The sequence below is a fragment of the Camelus bactrianus genome, chromosome 11, assembly GCF_048773025.1.
Source record: "Camelus bactrianus isolate YW-2024 breed Bactrian camel chromosome 11, ASM4877302v1, whole genome shotgun sequence".
In the NCBI taxonomy this organism is placed as follows: domain Eukaryota; kingdom Metazoa; phylum Chordata; class Mammalia; order Artiodactyla; family Camelidae; genus Camelus; species Camelus bactrianus.
In genome coordinates, this window is record NC_133549.1 from 80,027,939 (window position 1) to 80,036,964 (window position 9,026).

At 54.0% G+C, this 9,026-nt stretch overlaps 1 protein-coding gene across 5 annotated transcripts in view; it reads left to right on the forward strand.

Moving 5' to 3' along the window:
- The window catches only part of WDFY4 (WDFY family member 4), a 267,639-nt gene extending 261,007 nt beyond the window's left edge, over positions 1–6,632 (forward strand). For all 5 annotated transcript variants that reach the window (XM_010963488.3, XM_045523018.2, XM_045523019.2 and 2 more), the window contains 4 exons: positions 389–571; positions 2,559–2,643; positions 4,669–4,780; positions 6,132–6,632. In XM_010963488.3, coding sequence (XP_010961790.2) covers positions 389–571; positions 2,559–2,643; positions 4,669–4,780; positions 6,132–6,198 — 447 coding nt within the window. In that variant the 3' untranslated portion in view covers positions 6,199–6,632. The remainder of the gene's footprint in view (positions 1–388; positions 572–2,558; positions 2,644–4,668; positions 4,781–6,131) is intronic.
- The last annotated feature ends 2,394 nt before the right edge of the window (positions 6,633–9,026 follow it).

Below are 9,026 nucleotides of genomic sequence, written 5' to 3' on the forward strand. Positions count from 1 at the left end.
CGTGCAGTCATTCAAACCCTGGTTCCTTGCCCTCCGCCCGGTCATCTAAAGCTGTTTCCTGGGGACAGGGCTGGTCAGCCAGGGGCAGATCAGTATGCTGCCGGGGGGAGGGGTGTGGGAGGGGCCTGAGGGGCGAGCCTGTCAGTTTGCACTGGGATAAGCAATATCCTCACATGTGATCGCAATATGAAAAGAACCGGAAATGTGAACACGCGGCAGACCTAGGAATCAGCTAGGAAGAAGGAAGTGTCTTTTGAGGTCTCAGTGTACCTTGGTCAGTCCTCAGAAAGTGGCAGGTTGAGGGTGTACAAGTCGTTGTACAAACCGCATGTCTGAGCAGATGGGCAGTGACCCCGGCCTGAAGTGAGGCCAGCTCTCACCGCTGCAGGGCACCATCGTCTCCTGTGCTGGAGCCCACTTGTCCCTGTGGAACGTCAACGGACAGCCCCTGGCCAGCATTACCACGGCCTGGGGCCCAGAGGGAGCCATAACCTGCTGCTGCGTGGTGGAGGGGCCAGCGTGGGACACGAGCCATGTCATCATCACTGGGAGTCAAGACGGCATGGTGCGGGTAGGTGTGCCTTGGGCAGAATGAGGGCAGGGTACAAGAAATGGGTTCATCTCTGTTCTGCACTTCCTCTAAGGGTCACATCTGCAGGCTGCATTTGAGACCATTCCAGACCAGGTCCCCACAGCAAGTGAGGGCAAAGGCAAAGCTCTCCCCAGGCAAAATGTAAATAAATAAAATTGTATAATATGTAATATATAAAATTTTATACACAGGTATACAGTGAAATATTTACTGTCACAGAGTGTGAAAGCTGAATGAGCAAATGCGTAACAACATAGCCCAGTGCTGAAAAGAGACATTTGGGCCATCCATCCATCCATCCACTAATCCATTCACTCCTTCAACTGTTTATCTGTGTACCTACTTATCCGTCCATCCTTCTATGCATCCATCCATCCTTTCATTCTTCCATCCGTCTATCCTTTCATCTACCTATCCATTCATCCTCCTGTTTGTCCCTCCAACCGTCCATCCATCCATCCATCCACCGATCCAACTATTTATCTCTCTACCTACTCATCTGTCCATCCATTCTTCCATTCATCCATCCATCCTTTCATCCTTCTATCCATCCGTCCATCCATCCACCTATTTGTCCCTCCAGCTATCCATCTGTCCGTGTATGTGATTCGTGCTGTGACTGGGATAATCAAAGAGTGCCATGGATCCTCTGAGAAGGGCCATGGAGAGAGAGACCATCAAGGCTCCAAGACAGGGAAAGAAAAACACTGAGGTGGGAGGAATAACATGGGAAGAACAAAATTCAGGTAGTTTTTCTGTGACTGACAGGAAGGATGAAGGAATGAATAAGATAAGGAGTAATAAGAGGCTTCCTCAAGAAACTGTCGCTTGAATTCCACAGATTCTAAAGGAAAAGTCAATCGAATGCCACAAGGTATTCAAGAAAATACCCCTTGAATTCTATAGCATTTGTGAAGGCTTACTGTGCACCGACACGGCTGAAACATAGCCTTGTCCTCCAGGAACCTCGATGCTCAAATGTCAGAACAATCATGGAGAAAATGTTTCAGGAAGCAGAACGGATAGCATGGTGGGAGGCCAGGGGGAGCACAGATTTATTTCCAGCAGAGAGACAGCAAAGGAAGTGGCATTTCAGCAGAGCCCAGAGGACGAGGGGAAGTCGGCGCATATGGGGAAGGCAGGGCAGACTGAGGGGCCAGTGTGCGCGGACAGGAGAGATGAGAGCCCCCGAGAAGTCCCCTTACAGGGCCCCATCCATGGGCCCAGAGGGGCACGGGGTCTCTGCAGAGAGTAGGGTATCCTGGGTTGGCCAAAACTCGAGGAGGTGCTGGAGGTCCGGGCTGGGTGGCTCATGGTCCGCACAACGGGCTGGTCAGGGGAGCCTGGGCTGATAAGCAGCAGGTGCATTTCTTCCACGGTGCCACCCAGAGCACGTGTAGGAGTCTTCGTGTGCTCAGCCCTCATCCACTCAGCAGGGTGGCAGCTCCCGGATGGCCCAGCGCCGGGCTAGACCTGGTGTGGCTCTCACAGAAGCATTTAGATGGAGGCTGGCCACAGAAGGTCCAGGCTCCACAAGTGAGAGGCCACCTGTGGTCAGCTTGAGGGCGCTCGCAGCAGGCCTGGGGACCAGGGGCCAGACACAGAGGACGGGGAGGCCTCCGGGGATGGTGACAGAGGGACAAGAGGGCACTCGCTAAGTAAAGTGATAATAAACTGACTTCGGAGTCCCGTCCCTGCAGGTGAGGGGTTGAGGGGAGGTGTCCTGTGGACACGGAGGTGGGGAGTGAGCTCACCCAGTCTGCATTTGTGCCCTGCCGAACCTCCACGCAGGGAAACCGAAGCCTAAGTAAACTTTCTCCTGAGAATATGTCAACCTCAGAAGTGAGAAAGGGTCATGCCCCTCTTCCCTCAGTGTCCCCCAGCTGTGACAGAATGGATGCGCCCCGCCCGAGCCTTCAGACAGGTTCATTTCCCCAGCCCATGGCATGTTCTCTTTTCTGGACAGATTTGGAAGACGGAGGACGTGAAGATGTCTGTTCCCGGGCAGGCAGCGACCGAGGAACCCTGGGCTCTGCCTCCAAGCCCGAGAGGTAACTGCCCTGCTGGGGATACCCTTGCCTAGCTTGGCCCTCCATCCCCTCTTCTGTCCTCAGCACAAGGGCTGCAGCTCCCCCCAGGCCTACAGAGCCCTGGGAGCCATCGAGTGTCTTGGGATGTTGCCAGGTCTAGGGCGCACAGAACCACAACAGCCCACCTGTGTATTCGAAGGAACTCACAACTCGGCCTCGGAGAGCAGGGGCCAAACTCCCTCCCCTCCCCGGCCCGGCCCAGAGGGGAACTCGCTTGTGAAGCAGCCGGGTGGCACTCCGGCTCGAGAGCACACTGTGCCAGTCTTGGGCTCAACTGCCCACTTCTGAAGCCACCGCGGTCCCATGAGCTGAAGGCGTCAGCTCAGCTCGTGGTCCATAAGTCGATGTCTGAGCAGGAATGCTGGCTGCGTGGGGTACGGAAGGAAGAAGGGAGGGGTAGATAAACAAAGGGGGCCTCGGAGCCATTCCCCTGGTTCTGAAAGTGCCAGTGGGTTCCCGGGTTCCTGCTCAGGGTCAACGGTGCTGGTGAGCTTGTGTTCACTGGTGACAAGGACTCATGATTGAGCAGCGGGGGGTGCCCTGCTCTGGCCCCTGAAGTTCCCTCTGTCAGTAGAGGTACTTCCTCTACATCCTAACCGGTAGGAAGCTGAGGCCAGAGAAATAGTGGACATAGACAGGAGTCCACTCAACGAAATGTGGGTCATTATTGTCATTTTCTGGGACTTCCAAGAGACGTCTCCCCTGACACACCAGCCAGTGACATTAGGGGACCTACAATGGCGTCAGACTGACAGGAGCCCCAGGTCCTCACCCTTCCCCTGCTGTTTGTCCTGACCTGCCCAAGGTCACCACCGTCAAATCGAAGTAACTACCAGGGTTGTGGTTACAGTTCAAGGGAGGACTTGGATGAAATGACATGAGGGCACCAACATATTAATAAAAATCGGGCTGTGCCGCAGCGTGGAGTCAGCGAACCCATGTGCAGATTTGCAAACCTAAGCCCCTGGAGGGCTTCATGTTCTCATAATACTGCTTCACCCTGTCTTGCCGGAAGGGGACTGTCCTGGGCCTGACACATGGCTGTTTGCACGGGTCTCGTGCATGTGTTTCGCTGCATCCCTCAGATGCAGGGGGTTCTTTGAGGATATTGAAGATACTGCGTTTGTGCACGGATGTAATCTGGCTTCTGCCTGGGATTCATTTATTTGTCGTTTGCAGCAGGGGCCAACCCAGTTGAGTACACTTTATTTTAGGAATCACGCCACAGATTTGGGCTCAATCTGGTCCATAAAACGTGCTTGGGAAAAGCTTGGTTTTTGACCTTTTGCACAAACCCAGAAAGCACATGCATTTCCTGGTGCACAGAACTGTCTGCCACCCTGGGACAGCGGGGACAGCCACATCAGTCCTGCCCCGACTCCACCCAGGTGACTTTGCAGAGATGTCCCCAGCCAATGTCTCTCCATCTTACCCTCCACGAAGGAATTACCATCTGTCCCCAAATCCAGTCATTAAAATGAGTAGAATAACAATCATCGAGTTACGTTTTTTTGAGAAAAACCTTCTCAGCATTTAATTATCGGTTGTGGCGTGAGAGGATTTAGATAAGTTGATAATGCCGGCTTTATGTAATTTATTTTTACTGGGCAATTATGGGCCGCATTACACCCTGGCAGCAAGGTATTGTGGGGCATCTTATTAAGCATACAGCCAGTAAACACTGATGAACAATTTTGCTGAACTAGGCATGCAATTTAGAAAGCAATAATACACAAATCCAATTTGGTACACAATGGATACCGCAGCACGTCAGCACATGTAACTATCACAGCCTGCAAATTAAATTGGGACGGCCCTTTTTTGCAACAGCACAGGCCAAGATTAAATCTATTTTCCCCCTCAATTTAACAAGTTGCTGACCACAAATGTATGTGTATGTGTTCGTAGCCGTGCGTATGGACATACACACGCACTTGTGTGAAGCCACCGGGGCTTTCTAACTGTCCCCTTGCACGCCCCTCACAGGTCACAAGTGGGAGAAGAATCTTGCCCTTTGCAGAGAGCTGGATGTCAGCGTTGCTTTGACAGGGAAGCCCCGCAAGACCAGCTCTGCGGTGACAGCTCTGGCCGCGTCCAGGTAACGGTGGCCCGGCTGCGCCAGGCCTCCAGCAGAGGGCGCTGTGTCCTCCCCAGGAAGCCCTGGCTGTTCCTGTTGTGGCCACGGGGCCCTGAGAGGTGTGGCCTCACTCCAGGGACCCCCGGACCCGAGCAGGCCCAGCGTGTGCAGCGTACAGGCGGGATGGCCATGGGGGGCTCTTGGAAATGTTTTCCGACACATAAATGTTCTTGCTTGCTCTTTCTCACTTTCTAAAAATTTTTCTTTCTTTTTTTCTTTAATTGAAGTATAGTCAGTTTGCAATGTCAGTTTCTGGTGTACAGCATCAAGTTTCAGTCATACATGTACACACATATATTCCTTTTCATATTCTTTTTCATTATAGGTTACTACAAGATACTGAATATAGTTCCCTGTGCTCTACAGTAGGACCTTGTTGTTTATCTATTTTATATATAGTAGTCAGTATCTGCAAATCCCAAACTCCCAGTTTATCCCTTCTCACCCCTTTTCCTCCCTGATAAGCATAAGTTTGTTTTCTGTGTCTGTCTCGCTCTCTTGAATATCTATGAATTCATAAAGAAATCCAGAAGGTAAAAGTATATTGTTCTGTGATTTTGTCCTAAAAGGGGGCTTTTTTCCCTGAAGTCCTCTGCCAAGTGCAGTATTTGGAATGACGATTATACTGCATCACAGAGAATGCCTTTCGAGGGCTCTAAGCGCATGCAGAATAGACGAGGGTCAGATACCACATTTGGTGACACTGTTTATTCTTCACAAAAACCCAGCAGCAGGACTCATGAGCACCAGCCCGCCCTCCACGCTAGGAAGTGTCGTCTCAGGAGGGGGCAGGCCTCCGGGAGTTGCATTTCTTCTCTCCTCCCTGCCCGGGAGTGGGCCGCTTGGGGTCCCTGGTGGTGGAACCACATGCCATTCTAGACGGCAGGCTGAGGTGGGGTAGCTCAGGGCTAGGGGTGGCATGTGGGTAGACAGAAGGCCCTGAGCCCTAATTCTGTGCTGGAGAACTGGCCCTTCCTCCCACCCACGGGCCTGGCTGCATCTCTCACAGGACAAGAGACACACCTGGAGATGCTGGAGAGAAAGTCCGGGCCTCACCCTGCTGCCTGGAGCCTGGGCATCTGGGAGCGTCCCCTCAGTGCTCTGGGGGCCACAACCCTCCTAATGCAAAAGATCTCCCTGTCAGAAGATTCTCCAGGGCCCCTGCCCTGCCTTAGGTGGAGGCCCCGGGCCAGGTGCAGGCTCCTGAGGGGCCTGACCGAAGCCCCCCGCCCCCGATGGTGCCGCGTCCTGAGTGCAGGCTGGGACGAGCAGGCTGGCTCTAACACTCCCGTCTCTTCTTTCTCTTCCCCAGAAACCAGACCAAACTCCTGGTCGGCGACGAGAAGGGGAGAATATTCTGCTGGTCTGCAGAGGGGTAGGAAGAGAGAGCCAGTGGAGGTCCTGGCACGGCAGCTGGGTGCCCCAAGGGGCAGCAGCACCAGGTGGAAGACGGGGAAGCAGAGCCTGAGGCAGAAAGAAAACCCCCAGGGCCTCCCTTCCTCCTGGTCCCCGAGGAAGGGGCGGCTGGCCACCAGAGCCCCACACCTGGAGCCCCTCCATGGCCAGAGGACTTGACCTTGGCCTTGCGTTGCACAAGGATGCGCTTCTACAAAACCGATCTGTGCGCGCACCCGGGGCCTGCGAACAGCGTGCTGGAAACCGTGGCTTACAGGTGCCCACGGGCACACAAAATCACATGGCTCAACTTTCTGAGGGCTTGTTGCACTGAAAAAACATTGAATGGCTTACTGGAAACTAATGGGAGGGTCTAGGGTGTCTTTATTTTATTAAAACAACTGTTTTCCAAATGCAAGAGGGCTCTTGAGTTGAAAATCGCCCCCCTTTCCCACCGAGGCATTTGGAGCCCCACACTCAGGCAGGAAGGCCTCGGGGAAGCCCACCTTCGAAGTGTGCCTCAGCCCCTCCGTCTCCCTCAGGGGAATCGGGCTTCTCCTGTGTCTTGCCCGCTGTGCAGGGGTTCTCGGGGAGGGGACCTCACTCAGGAGGCCCCGCTTCCATGGCTGAGGCTCAGGACCTGGAAGGCGCAGGCAAGTCAGCTGGAAGGAAGACCCTGCCTAGGGTGCCTGTGCCCGTCTCCGCTCCCTGCAGTGGGCGGCAGTGGGTCCTGGCTGGCCTCAGGCTTGGCAGGCTTTCCCAGGGACCCGTTCTTACAAGGTAAAGAGCCCCAGTCCACGTGCTGATTTGGAGTTGCAGCTCATCCTGGGAAAATCGGGACTGCCATGTGACTTTTGTTCTCCATCTGAAAATAACATGGCAGGTGGGTAGTTGGCCCTGCAGAGGAATTCCAGTACCTTCTAGTGCCTGAGTCACTCTCCAGTCATTGGTTCATTGGACACTGGACATCGGCTCAGTCATTGGACATTGAAGACATCACCCTCATTCTAACATCTCTGTCCACCCCCAGCCTTTCAGATCCTTGAAAAGAAATTCACCTGCATCTTCAATGAAATCCAGCCAAAGTGGGTGCACAGGGATTTGGGGAGGGGGCGGTGACACTTTTTAGCTGTAACTCCTTCCCTGAAACTTTCCTTTGAGAGAACACAATCCTTCCAGTATGTCTCCACGCCCTGCAGAGGCCCTGGTGGGTGGCCCACCCCAATTTAGCTCAGGCCTGGGGATGGCAAAAAAAAAAAAAAAAAACAAAAAACGGACTCAGTATCTTAACGGCTTGGGCCATCTGGCCTCGGTTGGCGGGTGGCGGGGTGCGCAGGGAGTCAAGGTAAAGATAAATATGAAGAAGAAGAGGTGGTATGATGTATGTCAAAAATAGTGAGTGAAGGCTGGTTAGGAAATAGTGCTCTACCTGTCAGCTTTGAAGTCTCTGCAGAAGGCGCCCTGGAAGAGGAGGCGCGTCTCAGGTCCGCGCAGCCCTCCCTGGGTGAGAAGGGCACACGTCTGACCCCAGGGCCAAGGATCACGCCACCTCCAGCACTGTCTGCACATGCTATTAGCAGGCAACCCATTTGCAATCCCCTAGTCAGTCTGGGGCTGCACCGGAGGACCATAAATTGAAGAGCAGAGAGCACCCCTCCCCAGGAAGGCCAAGAAGCAGGGTCGTAAATATCGAGGGTCTGCCGTCATGTTTCCAAACGCAATTCCCAGCGTTTACTCCGGGCTGAAAGGGCTGCTGGCCCGAAGGCTGTCTTGAGCTCATTGATTCAACCAGCATCCCCTGAGCACTGCCTCTCGCGTCCCCGTATCACAGGGAAAATGCGGGGATGGAGTCGGGTCTTGTTGCTGGGGTCTTGGGGCTCAGATGTTCTTGCAAAAAAAATGTGACATGAGGTGGAAAGGCTAAAGAGAGACTTCTTGTGCCCTAGGGAGTGACATCCTGGCTGTGGTGGCGCGCTAGGGCAGCCAGAGCAAAGTACCGCAGGCTGGGGCTGGCAGTCTGAGATGAACGTGTCCGCGGGGCTGGTTCCTTCTGAGACCACTCTCCTTGGCGTGTTGATGGTCCCCTTCTCCCTGTGTCTTCACATGGTTTTCCTTTGTACCCGTTTGTGTCTGAATTTCCTCTTCTTAGAAGGACATCAGTCCTACTGGGTTAGGACCCATGCACAGGACCTCATTTCACCTTAATTACCTCCGAAGAGATGTTCTCCAAATACAGTCACATTCTGAGGTCCTGGGGATTCAGACTTCAGTGTATGGTCTTGGGGGAAGACAGTTCAACCCATGACACTGACTGAAGGAGGTGGCCCTGCAGCAAGACTTGGAAGGGCAGGTCCGAATTGGCCTTGGGAGCTGGAGAGTAGGGTTTAAAGGAACAGGGGACAGTGTGGGCAGAGACAGGGCATGTCAGGCTGGAGGCAGAAAGAACAAGCAGACAGAGACAGAAGGCCAGGCTGGGGCTGGGGGCGGGGGAGGCTGTTGCTCTGGGGCTGCTGTGACTGGAGGCTTGTGATGGGGTGGGGTGAGTGGGAGTGAGGGGGGCGGAGATGGACTCCCAGTGCCCAGCTCATAGAAGGTTCTCCTCAAGTGTTGCTTAAGTCTACTAACCTGTGGGTGAGTGACTGAACCATGGGACATTTAAGAGTCGGTGGTTCTGGGAGAGGAAAAACCCCTCTGAGTGATGGCAGGTGCAGTAGCAGCCCCTCCACGGTGGGAAGAGACTCTGGGAGGTGGACGGGTGTCGTGCTTGGGGCCCAGGATGCAGCTGGAGATGGTGGCAGCAGCCTGGAATGAA